Here is a 26,128-nt window from a genome sequence, read left to right as displayed (position 1 = left end):
TTTAAAAAACCTTGCAAATTCACTGAAAAAACCATAGGTTTCACACATGTTATAGTTAGCTGGACATTTTACTCATAAAAAACCAATGAAATTCCCCCGTTATAGTTAGTGCAGGCAACTATAACTCACGCGACCGCAATCCTCTGCTGATGACATATGTGTCTTTATGAAAAAAAAATATTTGTAATATATGTATAGCTAAAATTTAATGGAAGAAGATATGGGCAAATAAGTGTCTAAATACAGTATTAGCATCAGCAGAGGATTGCGGTCGCGTGAGTTATAGTTGCCTGCACTAACTATAACGGGGGAATTTCATTGGTTTTTTATGAGTAAAATGTCCAGCTAACTATAACATGTGTGAAACCTATGGTTTTTTCAGTGAATATATATATATATATATATATATATTATATATATTATATATATATATATATATATCCACACGAGAAGGCATCCGCCACCTTCCGTGATGCAAAACAGGCCCACCAGTCAGTGCGCAGTTTAAAGTTCTTTTATTAGGCACTGCAACAGCAAAACGCGTTTGAACTCTAGTCGAGTCTTAATCATATGCTCCTTAGGGGGTGGTTACTTGTTAGGTATTTGAATATATTTTCAACAACAGTGAGGAAGGACAACAGGCAGGGCTTTAAGTGGGGAAAAAACTGGGGTGCTCTAAAAGGGGTGTGACAAATTTCTTAAAGAGGTGTGGCATATCAGAGTAGGGGCGTGGTCTAAATCAAGATAACTAGCATTGTGTGCTTAATAAAATCATGAAGTCGCATCCAGCAAAGGATAATAAAATAGGCAAAAAGGTATATTTATTAAGTATAAGCCATAAAATACCAAATACTTCCTGCCTGTTAACTCCGGGAGAACAAACTTGCCTAAAAAGAAAATTTAAGCTGATGATTAACTCATAATTGGTCACAGAATGCGGCAACAGCGCCATCTACTGTCGCATTCACTTAAATTAATATGCAAAACCACTCGCAATAAATAAAGGCAGATAAAGAAAGGCAGCAACTTGCGTGCCTTCTTTTAAAAGCCTCACCTGCCATGACGCAAGCCTATAACCTCACAGTGGCAGATGAGGGCGGGGGCCGCAGGTGAGCATGCGAGACACTACTTGTCTACGCATGCCCCTTTGACCTTTTCTCGGCAAATGCGACCACCGAAGAATTGCAACAGCAGTAATGGCGCCGAGTTCGTGACTGCTGTTGTTTTCCATGGGGGCCGCAAGGGAAGGTCTGGCGGGTCGCAAGGGGCCTGCGTACCGTACTATGAGTACCGCCGGTGTAGTGTCACACAGGACTTAATTACATCAGTGTTAGTAAACATAGGAAGAGCAGAGCAATGTGAAAGTAGTTGAAAATGAAACTCCGAGGGGTCCGTCTGGGTCGGCTTTACTATTGACTTGAGATATCTACTTACTTCTGAATTGTGCCTGAACATTTTCAATGCAGCCACAAGCAAAACTAAAATTCTCAATTGTAACAATATTTTCGTATTCTGGGGAACCAGTGGTGCTCAATATTTGCCTTGATTTCCCTTCAAAGGGCTGTTCAATCTTTTCTATGCATACGCAGTGCTTTCTATGAGGGTGCTTTACCACCGCATATATAAATCAATAAACAGAACAAGTCAGCATTGGCAGTGAGAGTGTTTTGAAAAAGGTGAATGGCGCTTTGCGGCGGGATGAGAAAGCTGCGGGGAAGGGGATTAAAAAAATAGCCATTAAAATACTCACGTTGTAGGCTTGCAGGCTGGGAGGGCAGGTCTTGTGTGGCTTCAGAAGGATCCTGGCTGAGGCAGTTCTGATGCAGAGGCAGGGTCCCGACGGTGCTGGTAGGGCTGGTGAGGCGTCACGAAGGTAAGTTTCCTTTTCACTGCTGCTGGATTCTGTTGTAGACCCTCGTCCCTCGCTTGCTTTAAGGCAGAGTAGGGTCACACTGGTTGCTGGAGAAATCTTGCTGCAGGCCATAAAAGCAGGGTCGTGCCGGTTCTAACCAGCTGTTGTTGTGCCGATGGCTGGCACGATGACGTAGGTGGCGCTGCATGTTCAAAGAGAAGGGAAATCCGGAGAGAAAATGTCTCTCTTCAAAGGATTTCCCTTCCTGCTACAATGGCGTCACGCCTTAAGCAGTGCGCGCACATGCTCACCCGAAACACCAACAAAATCCGGTTCGTCTGGTCACCCTACCTTTGACCTTTGAGGCCCGAAAATAGAGCCCCCTAGAGACCCGTTTCGAGGCCCCCCCAAAAAAACTGGGGGTGCTCAGACCCCCACAGACCCCCCCACACTTAAAGCCCTGACAACAGGTAAGGTATAGTACCTTCAATATTTGAAAAACTAATTCTGTTTAACAATGTTTTTCCAGAATTTGCAAAGAAAACAGTGATATTTTAAAACAATGAAATGCTCTGTAAATCAGTTAAGGTTCGTTTTTACTTGCATCCACATTTGTGAGTCACTGTTTGTAGTTCGTAAAATTCAAAGGACCACATTGTCCATAATGCCTTGTTGTTCTTTCTTAATGTAAGACATGTCCTTTCACAGTCATTGATTTTTCATTAATGTGATCTTTGGTGCACTGCATCACTCAATACTTCTTCCATGCCTTTAAAGGATCAAATTCCATGCTGACTGCTTTTAATAGCCGTTTTGTGTGTACTTTTCTAGACATTAGGTTCTCACAGTAGCAATTATTTTGTATTAATTTCTCACATTTTTTCCTCTTGGGGTTGCATTTTATTGCGCACTTTAAGACACCTACCTGCACATAAACAATCATTCATGACAATTTGCTGTTTCTATGTGTGCTGCACAATGCAGCACACATAGAAACAGCAAAAACGCAGAGAAATAAAGCATTTCTCCTCGTTTTGCCATGTTAAGACCAGGTTTTCCCTGGTCTTACTTTTGGCGCTGACTTCTATTTACCCCACCCTTGTAAATAGGGGGCAGCATCAAAATCAATGGGTGTTGCGGTGGAAGCCTACCGCAACACCCATTACCCACACCTTTCACGCTAAGTATACTGTGAAAGGGTGCCTTATTTACAAGGCGGTGTTAAGCCACATTAAGTGGCTTAACGCTACCTTGTAAATAAGGGGAAGCCCCTATTGCCTCAGGAACGTCGATAAAATTGACGTTCCTGTGGCAATAGGGGCTTCAAAATATGCCCCGATATTTCTGTTGCATGATATTTCTAGCTTTGATATTATGTTGGTGAACCTCTAAACCACTACACTCGCAAGCATTACAGTAACATTTGAAATAAAGTAAAATAAAATGATCCTGCTCGGTGTTTTACTACAGTCTGTGGAACAAGTCAAAGAGCTCCCCTAATCAATCCAGATGCTGCTCTCATGCTATTAACCAGCCTGAGAAAAGTGCCACGATTGGATGGAGAAGCTTGGCTGGACGCTCCTACAGTCCCTGGAGGCCTATGCTTGTTCTCCACCCAGCTTTCTAAGAGCACATTTTGGAGAGCTTCAAAGTACAGATTTCAGGCTGGCCAATGCAAGACAGCCGGCCACACTGACATGCGCACCCTTTAGCACTGCAAACCCCAAATGCACGAAGGATGGAGAAGCCTTGCAATTGTTTTGATGCACACTTGATGCCATATTTAAATCTGTCGGTGGGGCAGAATGATGAAAGGCACTTAGAATCGAGCTAGCCTATACATGGTCATTCTCTGATATTCACAATTATGTTGTTCATTTAAATGTTTTAGTAGTTTTATGATAAGGGTTGCAGAGGGTGCATAGAAAATTCCAGTACATGAAAAGACCTGGCACTTTCTAACCTTATTTTTATTTCTTTTAATTCAACTTTATTTTCATTTTCCTGAAGATTCTTGAGGATTGAGTTATATGAAGGTTTGCAATTCAAGTCTGAATGAACTGTAAATATAATCCTGAATTAAGTGAAGGTGTTCTGTAGCAGTCTGCATTATATGTAGCACTCAAGAAAAGGTTTTCATGCACAACATCTCAGGAGTGTAATGAGTGCCTGCTTCTAGCAATGCACACAAATATTAGCCAGGATGTAATTAAATTTAAAACAATAACACTATTAACAACTGTCTCAAGTGGTAGCAGAAAATAATGATACTTACTAATGCAAGCCGTAGTTAAGACTGCTAGTAGTGTAGAATAGTAGCACTCTTGCATTGTCTAATAAATTGAAAGTCAGTGCATGTATGTGTCACTGGGAGGATGGGTTGGTATGCCTAGACGTGAGTCCTTTGCTTGCTGTGCCACTGGGTTCAAGCTAGTCTGGCTGATGAGGGGTGTTACCACGGAACCGGTCCCAGGATGCTTGTTTCCAGCCCAGGGAGGACCCGGCTTGGCAGTTTGGGCTTGACTGTTCCCTTGGGGAGAAGGGTCAAGACTGATTTGCATATGGCTGGGTCTAAACTGGGTTGGCGTAGTGAGCACAAGAACAATGGATTTAACCCAGATCTCTTGACTGGGGGGGGGATGTTTGATTCATTCAGCATTCCGTTCATCATTTGTTGCCGGAGCACTTAAGACTAAGCATGCAGGTGTCAAAAGGTGTTTATTCAATTCTATTGGCAAGGCACATTTGATCATTTCATAATATACAAGAGAGAACCCACAGGCTAGCAAATATTGAGTAACCTTCTATGTAGTATATTTACGGCTGAGGGTTAAGAAGGTGACCAATGGCTCGGATAAAATCTTCTCAAGGGGTGTAGTAAAGTTACTGAAAGCCAACAGTAGGCCTGGGTGGGCCAGGCACTGCTTAGCAGGAAGAACAGGCTTTTGGGCTCTTTGGAAAGGTAGGCGAGCTTGCATTTTCTGTTGTGAAATGGCAAAGTAGTCCATAGTTATACAATGTAGACTGGGAAGGATGCACCCCCCAGATGTGACTTGTAGAAACAAGGAACTGAAATACAGCTCTGGTTTTCTGAGCCAAGATAGAGCCTAGACCAGTGGCGCAGTAGCTCCTACTGAAGCACATTGGACTAATTCCTTGGAAAGCTCTATGAGCAAAACAGATGGCCTAATGTTAGATTCACTGTATGACTGGGGACAGTATTCGCTTGTAAAGCTCAGAAATGTGCAACCAGGGACAGAGATGCAGAAGGTGATTGGCTTTGTGTTGTGAGCCTGCTAGGATGAGCAGAGGGCGTTCAAATGCCAGAATAGAGAGTACAAGGACTAGGAGGGCTTACGCAGAGAGATGAAATATAAGGAAGGGGGGGAAGTGTTTGCTAGAGCTAATACATTAATGTTAATTCTGTAAAAAGCAAAAAAATCTGTGACTTTATTTTGAATGACTAGAGGGACCACGAGAATGTATACAAATACGGTGTGGGCCATTAGAAATAAATAGGCGCTGCATGTTTATGCAGAATGATTGGGTACAATGTTTGGTGTGTAGCCTGCATATTATTAGGAGCATTGCAAAGAGAAACAGAAAATATTTAAGCCCATTGGAAAAATCTATTTATACCCTTTGTAAATACTGGGTGACACTTAAATTCAAGCATCTTGATCAGTTCTCAATGTCGAATTTACTAAAGATGAAGACAGGAAAGAGAAAGCGAAGAGGAAAGTAAACACAATGGTGCAGGGTTTGGACTTCATATTCTACAAATGAAACTAATATATTTACATATTTAGACAAAAGTAATGTATGCCGAGGTAGGTATTACAGAATATACAACCCAAAATCATGTAGCACTCTGTAATCATTTGCGAGCGCGGACTTTCTCTGCACCTCTCTAGGGTTAAGTGCGTTGACTGTTGAGCGTATGATATAAGAAGTAATTTGGATGTGTCATGGTCATTGTACTTACACTTGAACAAGGGGTCGGACTGGACATAGCGGGCACTGGGCATTACCCCGGTGGGCAGCTAGGGTGGGGGCTGGTTTTGTTACTGGGGGCCGCCTGTAACAAAAAAGGCCAAACCGGGCCGTTGCAAACAGCTCAGGCGCACCCCTCCTCCCCCACAGGGGGGCCGGCCAAGCAGTTTGCCAGGTCCGGTCTTGGTTCCCAGTCCGGCCCGGCAAAAATGGTACATTAGGCTTTTTTTTCCAACAGCCAATGCTGTTATTGCCCCAATCTCAAAGAGAAAAAGAAAGTGATGTCATATATCTTTCTTCCCCCAATGATTATAAGGTATGTCAGACAGCAATTTACCCTATTACGATGGCGGTGGGACTACCACGTCAGGCCGTCAGTGGCGGTCCCACTGGCATCGGACTGTGCAGGACCTCCTGCTGCATTACCATGGGGGGCAGAAGGAGGGCAGGTGGAGAGACCAAAAGCTGCGCATTCGACGGGCTCAAGGAGCCCATCGGACCGTCGGAGGGATTGCAATCCATACAACAGTGGCCGTGCTGGATCAGGCACCGCCGTAGGGATTACAAAGTCAAAATGACTTGGAGGCCTGTAGCGGGCCCACCCTTCCCCTGGCCCTCCGAAATGTATCCTGGAGGGCACCTACGGTGCCCCCTACAAATCCCCGCACCACGTGGCAGGCACCACATGTGAGATGTGTTTATTTTGTAATGCGGCATGTGCTAAAATGTCACCAGAACTAGCTGCCATTTTGTACTTTTTCATTGAGAAATTGCTGAAATATTTGTGGACTGGTGTGATAACCCCCCTATGTTTTCACTCCAATAAATGCATCACTGTTCTAACTCTTTTTTTTACAATGTATGTGTGTTCCTAAAATGAGTTGAAACCCCTGTTTCTTTGTTGTTTATTTCTTAGATGTGCACCCCTCAATCATCCATGTATTCTCTTTCAGTTCGCTTTCCTTGCGGACATCTGCCCTCTAGCTTTCAGGCTCTTACTTTCCATTAATGTTTTTTTCATTTTTTGAAATGACTGTTAATGGGTACATCAGCTGCTGTAGGGTAACTGATACCTATTGTTCTTAAGCAAATCACTGAGTGGCCTAAATACGTGTACATATCAGTGACGGTCAATGCTCTTGGTGCATGCGCCTGTTCGCCATTCATCATCATTAAAATCAAATTAATTTTGGGGAAAAAGGCCATAAAATTACATCAATAAATACAATAACTACAGAAAGTAGAAATATACGTTGTACATTATTTACTTTCAGTTTCATTATATGACTTACAAGCAAGAAAATACATTTTTAAATAGGTAGCTATGTTGTAAGTACTGTAAGTAGTTCATTTAAGGCGTGCCATATCTACTAAAATATGGCACCTTCCTACTCCTACTAGTGTCTGCCAAGCACTGATGCAGGAACCCTTGTGCCATGGCATAAGGGTGCCTGCGTTGCAGGCAGGATTGTCTTTGTGGAGGAAGGGACAGAATCTTGCAAAAAACAGTCCTCTGAGGCTTTTTACTCTTTCTACGTGTGCTGCAGAACGCAAGGCGGCTCTGTGTGGCATAGTAAATCTCACTTAATGGCTCGCCCTTCCCTTTGTGTCACCTACCATGATGCACTGGTAATGCAAGCCCTTGATGAATCTGGCCTTTTGTGTTTGTCGCAAGACTTTTGACTTTGGCTTAACACTCACAAAATAAAGCCTCACACTTTCTGCAACTTTGTTCAACCCTGCTTTCTCATTCCAATTATCATAGCAACAGGTTTTACATAGTATGCCCTACTAAGTGATCTTAAATTTGTTACAAACTCTTAGCAAGTATTTAAAAACATTCTAGACAGTGAGACAAATGCACAACAGTGGTAAGTGACAGCCAATTTACAAGTCGCTAGAGCTGTACTACCGTTTGAAGTCCCTGAAGGCATGAAAATGAGGAACAACCCGTGCTTTTGAAGGTTTGACTTGGCGTTCATGGTCCACAATTCAACTTTACGAAAGTCCAAATTGTGAGAGTTTGTGAGCTGCCAGCTTTGCATAGCCAAGAAGTGCTCACTGTGCTAAAGGCAAGTTAAGTACTAATTAATAATAGCAGTGCATAAACCCCTCATATGATCTTCAGCTTAAAATATTATGAATGAAATATGGGTGTAAATACATGTTCTATTTCTTTGATCAGAACCAGTGTTCATGAACCGTCATGACTACTGAAGCTAAATTAATTCACTCCTACTTTGAACCAGTGATTCAATGAATAAACTAACTATGCACTCTTTTCTCAGGCCATTATTCCATTTTGAAATGTTGGTAAAACAGGAAAGTAAATTGCCAAATTCAGCAAATAATGATGCACTGCATACCTCTTGTGTGTCGACACTCAACAATGTAGCCATCAATTCCTTGAGATGATGAGTTTGGGTAGGTCCATTCAAATGCAACCATTCGATCATCAGATGCACTCGGTATACACTGGAGATCCCTGACGTCATCAGGCACTGTTATTGATTAGCAATAGAAAAAAAATATTTAAATTTGCTCTGCTTTCAACACTACCACGCGAATCAGATGAGGAAGACGTAATTTGACATAAAATATATCTTGGCACAACCATAGTATATATTCATAAACAACCTATTCTAGGAATTCCCATGTAAATGTAGACAAAGTGCACAATACAGATTTATCCAAAGGACAGTACCATACTTTCTAACATTATCTACATTTCTGGAGTTTTTTTAGAGGTTTGTCTTTGCGGAGCACCCCAAAGGCTTCAATCAAAGGCAGCTGGCTGGAAACGTAAATTGTCATCATCAAGGAAAACCTCCATGCCAGGGTGCTTTTGCATAATTTTCCTTAAACGTCTGGGAAGGTAATTGGCTACCCAAACACCTTAACATATTTCTTTCACTTGTCCTAGATTGAGGAACTTAACCAGAGATAGCACCTTCCCTAAGATCATTATCCCCTAAATGTGTGTTAGAAAGATGAGGAGACCATACTTGGACATCTGATTTTAAATATTTAGTTGAGAATCATCAACGTCTTTGAGTTTGTCTACATTTTGTGCAACTACCATACTCTTCATTTTAGACAAGGAGAAAAGAGCCAGTGTTTTGCGATTAGGTTTATAACCAGAGAAATCCCTCCTTTTTGGACATTTTCTGAGTACAAGTCTTCAAAGTGATGTTTCTAGGCAAGAACACTAACATTCTCAGATGGTGAAACCTTTTACTGCTTTTAAAATGTGTCTATCACACTAACCTAGCACACATTCTCTCAGGACCACTTTTCTTTGCTACATTTTTCCCTTTTAAAGGCACTTCTGACTTGCTACCACATTCAAAATAAGACGTTGAAATAATTTTTCATTGTAGTGCTATTCTGCGCCAGTAAACCTGATCTATGAAAGAAGAGCCGTGCCGTGTCTCTGCCCCCACTGACTTTGTTACCTGACTGAGTCTCAGCCGCGATCGGCGCAGATATCAGCGGTGGGCCGGTGGGGCCGTGTAAGGGGGGATTTCGAAGCACGATGCCGAGGGGAAAAATGTTTATTTAATTTTCCCTCGGCATCGTCCCTTAAAATCCCCCCTTACCCTGCCCCACTGCCCCACCGCTGTTACCTGCACGTACCGCAGCTGCCGAGTCTGTCAGCCAACTCAATGTAGCATACAGAAATAGGGAGACCTAGCAATTCAGTAGTATTTGCTATATTGTATAAACTTTAATTTTTAATCTTTCATGGTGCTACATGATGACTGGCATTTTTTATGTTACAGTATGATTTGTTTTTGTGATCTGTGATGACAGAGCAAGAAGTCTTCACCTGAAGACACTGCTCTGTATCTGAAGAGATTAAGGGTTGTATCACATAAAGTGAGCACTGGGAGCTCTAAGTTAAAACAGTCTCACAGTGCTTTAAATGGGAAAAAATAAATCTGGTGCTCAATGAAATAGGTGTGGCAAGTGGGCGGGTCTAGGGGCGGGGCTTACAGCAAGATATGATCATACATAATGACCTCTGTACCAGGTGCAGCACATATCAAAACACATAAGAAATTCGTTAATTTAAATAAAAGAGATAAACTCATTACACATAATGAAAGCCACAATGGCACTTTCACCCGAATGGTCGCTGCGCACCTGATTGACAGTGCAGGGTCTGTCTAGAGACCCTGGCCTGTTAATCACAGCGCGACGCAAGCCCTCTCAAGCCCCTGCAGTTTGGGGACATTCAAAAATGGACGCTACTGGAATCTTCACCAGCAACTCGGCTCAGTTAATTTCATGCTCCTCGGAAGCAGAGTGGAATCTGCCCTGCACTGGAGGAGAAACCTAAGCTGCGCCTGCGGTGCCATAGATCAGGGTACCGGTACTCTCCCTGGCTACAGAGAAGTGCCGGTACTGACGGCAAAAAAAATCGGAAGTGCTGGTACTCAGTACCGGTGAGTACCGGCCCATTTAAAGCACTGCTCTGCCACCGTTTTTGTCTGACTGGTGTCTTAAGTAGTTGAAGTGCTGGAGCCCTGCTATTTTTCACGTTAGACAGTGATACATGGATGCTTGTCACAGGAACTTTCAAGGCATGTGTTGCCTTTGGCTGGAAATATGCCGGCATTTATAGGCATGTCCAAAGGAAGAACAGGCATAACAGAATAACATACAGAATGCAATATAAAACACAATGAAAAAATAACATTGCATTTGACAACAAAATGGTCAAAACAGAATGTCCCAGGACAACCGCAGTACAACACAGCCAAATTGCATTGCAAGAAAGTAGCACAAAAACACAACACAGGAGCATGAAAAACAACAGAACACATCACCACAACAATAAAATGCCACACAACAAATGTTCTTGTCACACATTACCATCTCTGGAATCCTGTTTTCATAATACTGTGGTACAAGGTGGTACAAGGGGTTTTAAGCAAGCGCTGCCTTAACTTGCCACCATGGACATGAAATAGAAACAGTCAACCATGTTTTGTGAACCAGCCCCAGTGCAAATAGGTGGGATCTCAATAATTTTAAAGCTTAGCTTTAAAAACTGACGCTCGTTTTCAAAATGTATAAATCAGCAAGCATTACTTGGATATGTCTGTGAAGTTTAAAAAAGGAGAAGGCAGCAGGGAAATCTCATCTTGGCCATTAATTAATCCTACTCATTGTCCACAGTCTTCGGCATCACGTTGATTCACTTTGTTAATTGCCTTGCGTCTATGGTGCTTTTCTTTTCTTATCTCTGTTTCTTTACTACCTGGGCCTTCATTACATAAAGTGCCCCAGTAGTGATTTAATGCAACTCTAGGGCCCTTTGGTATTACAGAATGGGCTTCAGATGCTTGTGCGGCGCATTCTAAACTACAGATAGGGCCATAGGGCTGGAGCACATGTAGGGCTGGTGCTTTCCTAAAAGGCCCTTCCATCGTTTGAAAGTGGGGAATGACTCCTTGCACCTGAGGGAAAAACTTTGGCTCTCCACCGTTACATATTTTGGATGTAGGCGCAGAGGCAAAGCGGTCATCAGGAGGCACTCTGAATGTGTGCCACACAGGGGTGATGCACAGTCAGTTCGCCCACTAAGGAGGCCCCTTTGAAGGAGCTAGGAGGGTCCTGTGGACCTCCCTCCCAAATAAATCTACCTGCAAGCAGTTATAGTCAATGCCCCTGTTTGCACCCAGTGGACCTAATTAAAGGTGCACTGCAGAACAAATGGGGACAGTGCCCCCTATCAATTATACAGCCCTCGGAGTCCCAAAAATGTAGCGTTCAAATTTCCATCCACAATGACTGCACTTAGAATCATCTCTCTTCGACAGACATAGAAAAGAAAATGCAAAACATGACACTTAGATGCCCTGAACAGGCAACATGGAATAATTAAATGTCTTAATGAATTGTTCTTCAAAGACCTAGTATCTCAACTCATTGGTGGCTCCTGTTGTTTGATGGCAAAGGCAGAGAATTTTTTTATGGTAATATCTGAAACTTCATGTCTATCTATTGCCCTTTATAACCAGGTTTATCATTTCTTCCACCACCTCAGAGAAAAAAATATCTGCCAATCCTGAAATCGTTTTCCCCTCAAGAGCCATGTCCTGTTACAATCAATATGGCTGTACAGTGTTATGGCAATATGGAATCATCTCATTGTCTTGATGAGATACAGGCATTCTCAGGGCCGGACTGGGAACCAAAACCAGCCTTGGCAAAGTTCTCGGCCAGCCCCCGAGGGGTCGGGGGTGCAGCCGAGCTGTTTACCAGGGCCGGTTTTGGACGATTTTGTTACAGGGGCTGATGTTGCAGCTATGCTGCAAAAACAGCCCCCAGGGGCCAAAACCAGCCCCCACCCTGCCGGTCCACTGGGGATATGCCAGGTGCCTGCTATGGGCACTCCGGCCCTGGGCATTCTTGTTTTCACAGTGACACTGAATTAATACTGATGTCAATATTGGGACATTTAAGGATGATAGTCAGGGACAGACTGGCCGTAGCACGCATCAGACATTTGCCCAGGAGGCTGAAAGGGTGGGGGCTTGTTTTGGAGCAGTGGGGGCCAGTTTTGTTACTGGGAGCCGGTTTTGTATTATGCTGCAATATCGGCCCCTAGTAACAAAAGCGGCATTGCTAGGGACCGGTTGTGTTAAGCAGCAGTGCTTCATGCTTGCACCACCCCAACCATCGCCCTACCCCTGGGAGTGGGTCCAGTCTGACAAAATTGTCAAGGCTGCTTTGGATTCCCAGTCCGGCCTTGATGATAGTGGTGTCCAGTAGGAAATGTTTCCATTGGAAACTTTTCTCTTCTGGGCCTTTTTAATGCCGTTAATTCTTGTAAAGGTGTAGTTTCTTCGGACATGTGTATAGCGACTGTAAAATTCCAACAGTTTTGGGTGGAGATCCAAGACTGGATGAAAAGCACTACATGCCTCAGCTTTCGACTGAACTTCACACGATTTTTAACTGGCAATGCCAATCGGAGAATCCCATTAGGGGCCATATTACACAAAGAGCCCTGGGTACGCAATGGGCACGTGAACCTGCTTTCAATGGTCATAGGGTACTTTGGTATTACAGAAGAGGCAGCAGGAGCAAGTGTGACCCTTTCTGCAGGACAGATTGTGCTGGGCACACATGGCACCCTCGTAATCTAAAGAAAGCATTTCCTCATTTTCAGGGGGCATAGCCCAATATAAAAGAGGGAACCATGCCTGTGTGTGGGTGCCATATTACAGATGTGGGCATAGAAGCAGCCAGGAGGCACACTGACTGTGTGCTACAAAGAGGTGGCACACAGTGCATTTCCTAAAGGGTAATCCTTGAGAGGATGGAAAGGATGTCCCAGGGCTCCCACAGGAATCCCCCAGCAGGCGGGGTGCAGTCACTCGCCTGCAGGGATATCTTTGCCCACCTTGGTAATACGAACACGGGGCTCACGGTTTGAGCGACAGCGGCAGCTCAGCTCAGCACCCTGCGACTCTGGGCAGTAGCTCACTTAATCTCCCCGATGGCCCCCAGTGCATTAAGACCCCTAGGGGTGATTACTTGATGCTTTACAAATACTGGATACATACATACATGTATCCTTCATACCTCCTGGTTCCATCTTACTATCATAATAGAGTGAAATGACCTGGTCTGCACTCCTCACAACCAGTTAAGGCAGTACTGTGTTGCAGGGCAGTGAGCCACTCATAGAATATGGCCCTGGTGCTAAAACCTGTTGATAAACTGTAGCTAGAAGCAAACTAGGAACATTTCACTGACTGGCCTACACTTTGAAACAAATCGTCAATAGCTAACTCTATTTCATAATCTTTTTACATATTGTAGCTGTCCTTTTAAGGTTCTCAGTAGCTCACTGTGAATCTCTTTCTCCCATATGAAGTCAAAGTCTTCCAGGGTAAAACCAAATGTGATATTTTGTTTGTGACATGTCCTGATACAATAAATGTAGAAAATTAGTATGCCATGGAGCAAGGTGGCAATCCCACAGAAGGACGGTGAGCTACACCAGACCTGTAAAGTATGCTAGCTCCTCTACATTATGTGATTCAGGTGCATTTAAGTAATTATTTAAAAAAAAGCCCAGGATAAAAAATAAAGATCAATTTTTTATCTCTGTTTAGTGTACATAATGCAATAAAAAGCAAGTAGAAGGAAATCACAATCCCACGGTTATGTGTCAGAATATTGTGTGCAAACATATTGCTCATGCGAAAATGTAATTGCCAGAATATATTCTACTATAATATCATGAAGGTAAGTATATGTAGGTAAGTATATATTCATAATTCTTAAATCTGCATCTAGGTGCCTTGAAGATATATTTAAGATACGTGCATGTTGAGTTATATATCAACTACCACAATGTCATTACGCTAGGTATATATAGTTAAGTATATATTTTCTTTTCTTAACCCCACATTTGAACACCTTAAAGAACTCTTCAAGGTAAATGTGGACGATATTTAATATTCTGGTACAATGGTCATCCCAGTGCTGCTCTGCTAGTTCTAGGAAATGCACTACAAACTCTTTTATTTCAATTAGCGGACATCAATTTCTGCATTGCCACTGATATGAAATTGCAAAAGAATTGGTATGGGGTGAGAAGAATACCAAAGGTGATGATGGACGGAGCGTCTGAGCAAATCAAACACTCCCCCCCAGTCAACTGATCTGGGTTTAATCCATCATCATTCTTTAGCTCACTCCACCACCCCAGTTCAGACATGGCCATATGCAAATCAGTCTGACCCTGTGCCTCATGGGAACAGTAAAATACAGAACAATATTATGATTTCAGAAAGCAATGCAATGGGCACTTCCTCTCAAACAAACAACCCAGCAGTTAAAGTCTGAGTGTGAGCAAATTAAACTAACTACTGTTGCTGCCCAGTATGCAGGCTATACCTACAAATGCGTCTTATAACCTCGAATTGTGTGGATGAGCCAGCATTAAGATATGTATATTTCTTTATATACTTGCATTCTTCAGCAAAGCAGTGTCAGCCCTTGGAAACAAATGTTTTCAAGTGTAGTCACCAGGAGGCCCAAAATGGTGGCTTTAGTGTCAAGACAGTCGCTTTGGCAGTGTGGCTAGGGTGACCAGACATCCCGGATTTGCCCTGACAGTCCCGGCTTTTCATCTGCTGTCCCGGCAGATTTTGACAATTTCAGCTCTTGTCCCGGTTTTTAGAGGGGGTCGACTGAAAACAGTAAGAGGCACATTTTTGGGTATTCTAAGGCTGAGCTAGTTAGCAGCTGTTATAAGTTAGCCATTTGATTAATAGGTATGATGTTGGTTGTAGAAATTACATTTTATTTATTTTCTTAATGCATCTTTTGCTATCCAATGTTGATGAGAGCTGTCATTCTGCGCCATTCCGTGGATGAAAAATTGTAGTCCTTCTTCTATTTTTCCAAAATGTCCCATTATTTTGTTCACAAGATCTGGTCACCCTCAGTGTGGCAGTGGAAACATGTCCACCATCCAGGTGAAAGAAGGCCTTCCATATTTGCTGATCACCCTTAAGAGGCTGGTTTTTTTCTGAGTGGACAATTTAATTGTGCCTGAGTAGCACGGTGGAATTGCCCGTAACAAATAGGGGTACTGGGGAATAACCATATAAAATGTCCCTAAAGTGCTGAGAACATGTCAGGGATATGATTGTGCAGATGTGCGCTAACATGCAAGAGCATCATGTGGTGGCCTTGTATGGAAGCAGCATTGGGCGTCATGGTTAACGTGGTATTCTTTCATCGAGGTGATGGTGCTGCCAAGAATGGTTGTCTACAAGAATGCATAAATAGGGCATCCAGTCTGATGACATTTCAGGCAACAGCACCATGATTGAATGAACTAGCATTTGTAAAGCGCACGACTACTCAGCAAGAGTGTCCCGGTGCTAATATGCAGCTCCCCACTTTCCCCTGCACCCCTTAGTTGCAGAATAACCATGTTTTAAGTTGTTTCCTAAAAAGAGGCATATCACCTGAATGTGTTCCCGATGGCGAACAGAAGTGAGCACATGGTGCTGTTGTATATGTATATGGAATCCTGTTACCACCCACATCCACATCAAACACGAAATCAGAATTTCTTTGACACTATGCAGAAATATGCATGGTGGCTAGGGGGGGTTATTACCACCCCCATAGTTCTGTCCATTTTGCCTGCCGTTGAGCACTGTAATATCGTGAATCGTGACGCGATACGCTTGGGCGTACGCGTCCGATCACGTGATGTGGAGGAATAAAAAGAACGGGACGCACGCAGCCACAGAGCACCACACCAACGCTTGCGGACTGATGTATATTCAGTCACTGCTTGCAAACACCTCATTGCATTCTCCTGCATATTTTGACATAATGCTAACTGTTATGGGCATGTTTTAGCACCAAAAAAATCCATTTGTTATCTTCATTCTAGAATATTGACATGCTTGGTATATCGTTCTCCTCTCGCGCTCAAAATATTTTAAAATACCAAGTTCAATACTCACCCGCAAAATCTGTCGTCACATTTTCTTGCTTGGTCTTTATGGTTTCACCAAAATGCAGCACAGTTGCATTGCACGAGTATGTGCTATTGGGTTTAAAGCCATTGAACGTATATCTGCTGCGTGACGTTTCCTGTGAAATCAGGCTGCCTGAGGTAAGAATACAAAAAGCATGTTCATTTTCAACGCCTGATGTACCGGACACGATAATAATAATACATTTCCGAAATGTGCAATATAGGAAGTCATTCATGCACATTTATGACAGAATGGCCAAACAGGGTTGGACTGGCTATATGGGACAGGTAGGCTGAGGGCTGTTGTGGACCAGAAGGGCTGAGAGTAGCTCAGTCACCCAACCCTGAAGTAGTCCTGAGCGAGTAACGCCCATCTGCTTATACATACTTGCAGCACTGAAGTAATGCTTCACAATAAATGTGGTAGAGTCTCAATTGCTATTGAAAACTCATAACGTTTTACCCAACTCTTTTGGAAAATTGTGTTGTAAGCTATATTGCTTGACTCAATTAAAACAAGCATTGGCAAAGCCAGCAGATGTGGTTTTAAAGCACGAATGCCCAGAAATAAATGGTTATGGTAATGAAAAACTGAAAGGCAGCCTTTAATGAAGGCTCACTTGCTTTCGTTATGGTCATGTTCTGCTTATATGTCAATTAGAGTTTAGCTAAAAAGACATATTCATTGTAGTCCTTCCTTTTTCGTTAGAAAAAAGAGAGGACTGTAATAAAGGCTTCTTGACATCCAACCTTCATTTGACATAGAAATAAATGCAAAACTGTAATAAAGGCAAGGGAGCCTTCTTCACAGACTGCCTTCCATTTCTTTTTCAATGACACTGGTGAATGCCACAGGAGGAAGCACTAGTGGGGAAGAATGATGAGGAATACATAAGGGAAATAAAGAAGCATGCATAGAAGGAACAAATGAAGGTGAGGATATGAGAAATAAGGAAAGGTATACAGGGAAAGAGTGAGGCAGGGGAAGGGCAAACAAGAGGGAGGTGGGTAGATGAGGAATGACAGGACAAAGGGGGAGAGGTGAGAGGGAGCAGTGGAAAGTAGACAAAGAATAGAAAGAGGCGAGTCAGAGTGAAAAGAGACAGAAGTGATGGTTGATTTTATTTTCCATTGATGGATGGCCTTATTCCAAGATGGCCATCTTGGGATCAGGTGTCTTGATATGTCAAACGCAAAAGCAAGAAGACAGTAGAGCGGCTATGCCAAGGTCAGTTCGAACTTAAGTGATGAAAATAAAGTTAAGAAAATTTGCTGCACTAAAAATAATAACAAAAATTGATTCATGTGGGTATAGAATGCAGACATAAATAAAGAACCCAATAAGACAAAGTGTGATGTAATGAGTGTACTTTTGAAAGTAGATTAGTCGCTCATGCTCTGTAATGCGCAAGCACTCGATTGGTGGTAGAAAGACACACCTAGATTGTCAATAGCATTAGTAAGAAAACAATCCCCTATTGGGCTGAGGTAATTCACACAGTCTCAAGCCAAATGTTGTAAGAGGCTGATTGAAAAATGGTCAGTGGTTTCAGCAGATAGACTCACAAAACACTGTACGTGTATTAGAAAGTATAGGACTGTGTCACAGCTGTGGTGTCTAACGCCTGTTCGGTATGATGCAGTCGGTGGTCCTGGCTAAAATTTCAATATGATGAATTTAAAAAAAAACATTTTTAGAGAAGAATGCCTCACCCATCCCTTCCCCTCGCCTCAAACTCTAACCACATAGTTCAGGTACGCTCTGCTTGCTCATGGTAGTAGCGCTCTGGTATTTAAGCATCTCATGCTTGTTTTTAGCTCCCAAACCAGTCTTGCTACCAAAACAAATTTTTGACATGCACTCAAACGCACCTCTCTTTGTGAGGGAAAACGTATGAGTTATGTTAGCTTTTAAAATGTTTCAGGAATATTCTTTCTCCTCTTAAGAGCTCGAGGGCCGTGTAGCATTGGTAAGGCGATACTGAATCTCGCTACAGAGAAATTATAACTTGTCAATAAAAACATCTACATCTTTTTTTGTCAAGAGGGTATTATAATTTGTTTGTAGAATAAGTGTTCTTTATTTGAATCAAGGAGTTTATGATACCACCTCCAAATTGAATTTAGGGTTGGCAAATCAATTTTTGTCCAAGGTTTGTTGGTGGGAAATACATTTTGTTACAGATCACATAAACATAACATAACAATGTGCTCCTACATACAGATTGGCATATCCTATTAAGGATTAGGGGAAGATAAAAATGCATGCATGCAATAGGAAACGCTTAGTAAGAAAAAATTACAGGGGCAGATTTACAAGAAAGTGCCGCAGCGAGGCAGTGCAAGCTCTTTGGCTGCGCCATGCTGCGGCACTTTCAAAGCACATGAATGCAACATATATACAATAATATGTTGCATCCCTGTGCTCTCCCCTGCGCTGGTGCATAAACTGCAGCCATGCGCCGGCGCAGGCACCCTTGCACCATGGTGCACGGATGCCTGCGTCATGGGGAGAATGTTTTTGTGCAGGAAGGGGCACCTTCCAGCTCAAAAACAATCACTACAGACATTCTGCTCTTTCAATGCGTGCTATAAAATGCAGCACACATTAAAAGAGGAAAAAAGAGGAGAAATGGAAAAATTTCTCCTCGTTGTGCCTCGCTATGCCACCCCTAGGGTGCCATAGCATTTTGACGCATTTCCAGGTTTACGATTCCTCGTAAATCTGAAAAGGTGTCTGGTTCCATGGGTGTTGTGTGGGAACACCCACGACAACACCCATGGAACGCCCCTTTCACGCAAAGTTTTGCATGTAAAGGAGCCATATTTACAGGGACAGGAAAAGTCACGCAGGGTGGCTTTCCCTGTCTTTGTAAATATAGAGCAGTAAAATGCGCCACCGGTACGACACAAAAAGAGACGCACCGGTTGCGCAAGGGGCTTGTAAATCTGCCCAATAGTACTTTAATTAAATCTATCAAATTGTTTCATTTACAAGACATTCTCTCATTATAATTATGCTTTTATTCCAGTATGGAGTTTACTCCTGTTTAAGAAAATGCTGAAACATATTTTGCTACTTATCCTGAAGGATGCAAGAGGTTGTCCTATTACATTTCTGCTCCTTGGATCTCCACTCCCTTTTAGTACTGGACTGCAAGGCACGGGTATGCCTTCTTAGAACTGCAATATGGCTTGTGAGGCTCAGTGACACTGTCATCTTGTTATTTTTTTCTATTACTGATTAATAAGTAAGCAAACAAATAAAATTCTTGGTGGAATGGTTAGGGTTGCCGGGTCAGACAAGTGCAAGACATCTTAGTGCACAGACTACACACTAAGGGGCAGATTTATAACGGACTTGCGCCACTTTTACGCTGCCGTTGCGTCACTTTTGTGATGGAGCGGCGGCGTAAACCCTGCGCCATGTTGCGCCCCATTTACAAGGTGACGCATCTATGGAGATGTGTCACGTTGTAAAGCCTGCGCCACATGTGGGCGTACCTGCACAGGGGGGGGCGTTCGGGCGCAGGAACTCCTCCGAAAAGTGGCTGAGTGAAATCTACAAGATTTCACTCTGTCACTTTTCCGGCCATGCTGCGTCAAAACCCTGCGCCTGCTTGAAGCAGGCGTAAGGATTGACGCAGCATTGTCACGATAGGGCACCCCCGAGCCTTGCTGGAGCTGCGTTGCGCTTGCGACGCAGCTCCAGCAATGCGCCAACCTTCCGCCATCAGATGCGTCACGCATCTGTTTATCCTTGCGCCACGATGCGCTGCATTGTAAATGCGGCGCATCTATTGTGGCGCAAGGTTAAACTTTCGTGACGCATCTTCCCTGGCGCATCCATGCTGATTTGCAGGGATGCGCCAGGGAACATAAATCTGCCCCTATTTGGTCATTGACGCCTTAAACGTAGCTCGGAATTCAAGAGTTAGGTTTTCATTCAGAAGGAAAATTGGACAGTTTTTCCTGTAAGATTCCCTGTATGGACTTTCTTGAATTCACCAAGGTGTCCAGAAGTAGGCACGAGAAGCTGAGGCATCCAGAGGTTTCTAGGAGTACTGGAAAGCTTTTGAGAACGCCCCATTCGCGCTAATAGGAAGGCACTTCTGCAGCAAAATTGTACATCGGGTTCTATCACGCAAGAGAAAATGTCTTTTAATTGAATGTCAAAGTATTATTTTTCTCTCCACAGCAAAATTGTTTTCCCTATTAAAGAAAACCCCTTGTCCTACACCCATACCAATTTCCCGAGCATTCCTCCCTCATTCTCGTCGTCGAAATAGATTTACTACTCTCCCACACAGGAGTAAATGTTTTAAGATTAGAAATGGGTGAGAAAATGTGCGAATACCAACAAACAAGTTCACTGTGGGTGTTCCCAATATTTGAAGCTATTTGTGCCCTGGAGTGCGCACTCCCTGCCCATGGTCGAAGGTTTGCTCATGTGGAGAATAATGTGTGAGTAAAGATTTTTCCTGCAAATGAAACCACAGTTTATGAATAGTAAAAGGAGCTTTGCACTTGCAAAAAGGCTATTTCTGCATTCTGCTTGAAAGTAGCCATCCAAGTAGCGTTCTAAATCAGGCCCATACAAAAAGCACGAGGGAGCAGACCGAAACTGAAATCTACAAAGCCTGGAACCAGGAAAGCCTCAATCAGAGGTGGAGTCCGCTTACATTCTGCTCTGAGAAGTTTAGTGGAGCAAAATGGAGGATATTTGAGAAGTTTGCACCAAAATTGACGGCTCAAGGAGATGCGCACCGATGCTGAGAGGAGTTCTGCGGGAGTGGTTGGGAGGAAATTCACAACAGGTGCCGGTGTTTCCTGTCATAAGGCAGCTGAGTTCGGGAGCAGCTGGACGCCATGTAACGAAATACTATGGCTTCTTGCCGCAAAAAACTAATATGCCCTAACAACAATATAGCAAACATTAAATAATGGATTCCTCACTCCTAAACTGTTCTCACTCCATCCCCTTAATATCCTACTCTTGAGCTACAACTCAACAATTTCTATGTTATTCCTATATGAGGCCTCTCTAGCCCTTCTCCTGCCCCAACTGCTGCTCTGCCTCACTCCCTGGACCAAGCTGCCATTCTTTCCTTCCCTCATTCTCTCCTTATTTTCCCTTGTTCGCTTCCCTGTTACTCCATATCTAGTCCTATGGTGTAACAAAGGCCCCTGCAGACCCTGGAGTGCGGGGGCGCGAGCTCCAGTGGGCCCCCTCCACACATTACCCTGGCCTGAGAGCACTTGAGTGAGTCCGGAGGGGGGACCCTCCGTGTACTTTGCAGGGTGTGGGGCCTCAAGTCTCAGTACACCACTGATCTAGTCCTTAGTACCCTTCGATTTGTCGCCAGAAAACCCCCTACCCTGAGTTCACGCGTCTGTCCCCATCACCCAGGATTTGGCATGCTCCTCTCCACTGCCACTGCTGCAAAGTCCTTTTCACTGGTTCCAAATATATGGTGTTGCTCATGAAGAACAAATGAATCCCATCATGCCTGAACCCTTCCGAGAAGTCGTACACTATGTCTGAATGCCTCAATATTACTATCTGCTCCACCTCCCTGTCCACTTCCCCCTGACCCTGTTGATGACCGCTGGCTTGAGTGCCCCCTGCCACACTGGGCAATAACTTTGTCCACATCACCACCGTCCCGCCTATAGTTCCCTCATAGTCCCCAGGTCCTGTTTCATCATCTTCAGCAGTTCTAATCCAGTGGCATGATCTAAATCACTTTTACCCATATGGATCAGTAAGACATCCACGTGTGGCCCTTGACCCGCATTTTCCACAATGTTGATATCAGCTGACCCCACTGAATTCCCCCTTTTCCGAGCCATCTCGCAAGCTCCTTCTCCCCATCCAACCACAGCTGGGCACCTTACGTCTGTCGTGCCATATCTCTCCAACCCACTTTATGAAGGAGTGGCCACAGATCCATTTCCCACCTTTCAATCAAAAGAACACCACCTGCAATCACCCTTTCACCTACCTAATCAACTAATCTCATTCTCCCCCATCCCAAACCTGAAGCTTTCCATTGCTGACACTATAATGAATAAAGGCATTCAAACATCCTCACCTCTCCACCCATCCTGCTGCAAAAATATTTTCAGTAAGCCTAGTACCTGTCACTATGCTCCTGTCTCAGTGCAAAAAAGTGGACTCCTTGCTCCCTCTGTCCCCCAACCATCTTTTCAGTGCCCTCACCAGACATGCTAGCAATCCTTTCCTTTTTTCAAAAGCACCCAATTGCCTTTCCCTCTCTGATCCGTCTTACCTCTGCATAGGTGCACCCCTGCCACAATGCCTTGTACACCGACGTCTTCCAATGTCAGACCTCTAAAAGACTTAGGGGCCCATTAGCATGGCGGGCGGATCGCCACTACCCGAACGGCGGTGGCGATCCGCCCCCCAAAACACCCCGCAGGACGGCCTTTTACCCCCCGTCACATTAGCATGGTGGGGGTACCGCAGTGGACGGAAAGATAATCCGCCGATTTTCCGCCGGTAGGCAATCGTCACGATTGCCTACCGGGCGGAAAAGGCCTGCAATGTGGTGGCGGTGCCTTGCAGTGCCTACCGGGCGGAAAAGGCCTGCAATATGGTGGCACCGCCATCCATATTATGATGTGGGTGGTTTGATACCTTTCCATGGCGGAGACTCTGCCATGGAAAGGCATGCGGGAATCGCTTTGGGGGCCTGTTGTGGGCCCCCAGAGGTGTGGGGGTGTGGGGGGATGCACTTGGGGGGTACCCATGGTACCTGGCCAAAATTGGCACACACAAGGTGGCAGGCACCGTGTGGTGCCTGTCACGTTGTGTATGCCAATGTACAACATGCATTTACTACATTGGGGCGGATGCTGCTCACAGCACCGCCCGCCACAATGTTGTATATGCGGGATGCGACCGTCACAGTGGCAGTCGCATCCTATTTGGCGGTGAGGGACCTTAGAACATTAGAGTAAATACTGTCCCAAACAGGCAGATTTCCCAGGATAATGCACACACAAATCTTACTGGCTCCACCATTCTCCTGTGTTATTGGTCACCTCCTGTACCTCGTCATTCCATGTTCCATCGCACAACCCTCCAGTATCCTCTTCAGCAATTTCCATTTTCCTGGCTTTTAACCCCAGAAACACATCCAATAAAAAGCACTGTACGCCATTTTGTCTGCTATTTTCATGGGCAACAGCCCTTCTAAATGAAGCCCATCACAAAGCTTATTGCATGATCTTGTCTGTGCCACAATCCTTCCCACCCCCCATTTCTCCTCTGTGTCTCTGATTTCGAAGTCTCTTCAAGCTGCCCTGTATCTCTGCCTTGCCAATTCTGTTAGTGAAGTTTCCATCAGTTATCTTTCCTCACCAAGAGGCACACATCTCAGCTGACACTGCCATCACCCTCTCTTCTGCTTCAAGAGCCAAACCATGAAACCTCTCCCTCTGTGAATGAGACAGTGCATCAGTAATCTTGTTCTCTGGCCCTGACCTATGCTTAACCCTGAATCAAATGTTGCCCTGCAAGCACAACAACACAATTTCCCTTAAGAGCTGCAGTATCTGCAGGTCCTTTGTGGTCCACCTATTCACCATATGTAGCATTGCCTCATTGTCAATATGCGATGCCACCTTCATGTCGCTGAGCTCCCTCCCCCACAACCTCACCACCACCACTACCAGGAAAAATTCAAGAAATGCAAAACTGTGCCACTTTACTTTCCACTCTGCTGGCAAAGTCAAAACTTCCTATCCCTGGCATCGCCGAAAAAATCTCTGCCGCCGAGTCAAAGGGGTTGTTCTGTTGCCAAACCATAACACCATTGTATTTTAAAAGAAATGTCTTCCCTCACTCTTTCTGTCATCGTATAGAGTGGTGAGCTTTGATGCTCCACTCATTGCAAATGTTGTACCTGGTGAATGCTCTGTCTGGTGCCACCACTCTGCATACAAAGTTCAGGTGCCCAGGAACCTGCTGCCTATAATGCACCACACACTTTCCCCTGCTCAGCACAAGCACCAACACGTATTTTTTTTTTTTTTTTTGTCCTCATCTATGTCATGACTGCAAAGACCTAGCTGAACAAGCAAGGCAACACGGGCTTGTGAGATAGGAGGCAAGCAGACTCAGTGATAAAGCTGGTAAGGGATGGCGGCTGATCAAGGAGGGCCCAACCCTTGTGCAATTGCCAAACATGTACAGCCCGGAGCCAAGATGTTAAGCCGGCAACTGCCAATACTGCCAGAACTGACCATTTGGGCAGGTATAAGCTACGTAAAGTAGCAAAACGTGTCATGGCAAGATAATCATCGGACTGGGGGGAAAAAAAAAAACAAACACTATTTACACAATCCAATCTAGCAACAGCCAGAAAGCTCTTTTCCTAGGATTTCCAGACCTGGCCAAATCAAGTTTCGAGATTTGGAAAATTGATGAACACCAGTCAGATAAAGTAGGGGGATCAGCTTCTTTCCAATGCTTGCAAATTTCCCTACGTGCTGCCAACATACAGTAAAAGATGAGATTATTGACTGGACTCTGAACCGAGTCCAGAATACCAAAGACTACTAGCTTGAGATCTATAATGACTGAAAAACCCAGAGAAGATGTAAGATTCTTACCAATAGCATCCCAATAGGATGACAATTGGGGGCATTCAAAAAACATGTGGGGGTCAGAAGCGGATATAAGACCACATCGGGGACAAGACACCTGAGCGGCTCCAGAAAACTTAGACAGCCTCTGTGGGGAGTAGTATGCCCTATGTATAGTAAATAAGTGATTTCTTCGAAGCCAAGCTGGCTTAACTACGTCCCACATAACTGTGCAGGATTTTATCCAAAGATCATGCAGATTGCAGCTAGATATCACAGAGCCCCAGAGTTGTTCAGGTAGATTAAATTCCCCGTCAAGTTCCTCAAGTATTGAGTTATACCACAGGGAGATCTCCTTTAAGACAGGTGGTTTGTCCATTAAAAGAGATACCAGTTGACTACTGCCCCCAACAGGAAAATTCTTACAGCGAGGATTTTGACTATGAAGAGCCTGTGCCCAGCTTGATATTTGAAGAAATTTAAATCTAGAAAAATTGGGACCTATTTTATTACTCAAGAATTCCCAAGGAAGCAACACCCCATCAGTAAACAGACAAAATGCACAATATTCGAACAGTACAGGCTGCAGACGATCTTCTGAGGTCGTTGGAGGGGGTTTAAGGACGGTCCTGTCCTTTTTGTGCCCTTTTTGTGCCCTTCTTGAGACATTGTTCTCATTATCTTATTATCTTATTATCTCTGTCTTTGATCTCTTTGGAAGCATTAATGCAATTTCCCTTTACCTCTTTCCTCTATTTTCCTTTATTTTTTTTCTTGTCCATAAAACAGATTTCATTTACTTTCTTTTGTTCTGTTAGCAAGTGTTCACGTGCTTATGGGTAAGTTCAGTTTAACTTAGATAGACTTGGTGGAAAATAATCTATAAGTGGGAAAATCAAAAAAAAAAAAAAGGGAAGGGCTTTAAAAAAAAAATGAAAAAAAAAAAAAATGAAAGGAGGAAAGGGAAGCAAATGAGTAAAGAGAAGAAAAGGGGCAATATAAGAAAAAGGGAAGGCAAAGGGGGAAATGGAAAGGGAAGAAAACGGGAAGAAAAGGGGAAGAAGAGGAAAATATAAATAGGGGGTTTCTTTTCTTTTATAAAGGAATTTGTGAGGACTGCTGCTCTATAACTATAGTATAGC

General features: G+C 43.8%; 1 protein-coding gene across 6 annotated transcripts in view; it reads right to left on the bottom strand.

Moving 5' to 3' along the window:
- Window positions 1–26,128, bottom strand: part of PTPRC (protein tyrosine phosphatase receptor type C) — a 623,869-nt gene that overhangs the window by 284,590 nt on the left and 313,151 nt on the right. For all 6 annotated transcript variants that reach the window (XM_085601450.1, XM_085601451.1, XM_085601453.1 and 3 more), the window contains 2 exons: window positions 16,360–16,506; window positions 8,212–8,346 (listed from right to left, as the gene is read on the bottom strand). In XM_085601450.1, coding sequence (XP_085457576.1) covers window positions 8,212–8,346; window positions 16,360–16,506 — 282 coding nt within the window. The remainder of the gene's footprint in view (window positions 1–8,211; window positions 8,347–16,359; window positions 16,507–26,128) is intronic.

This window comes from Triturus cristatus, chromosome 4_2 (genome assembly GCF_964204655.1).
Source record: "Triturus cristatus chromosome 4_2, aTriCri1.1, whole genome shotgun sequence".
Classification (NCBI taxonomy): domain Eukaryota; kingdom Metazoa; phylum Chordata; class Amphibia; order Caudata; family Salamandridae; genus Triturus; species Triturus cristatus.
This window is presented reverse-complemented; position numbering and strand designations above follow the sequence as displayed.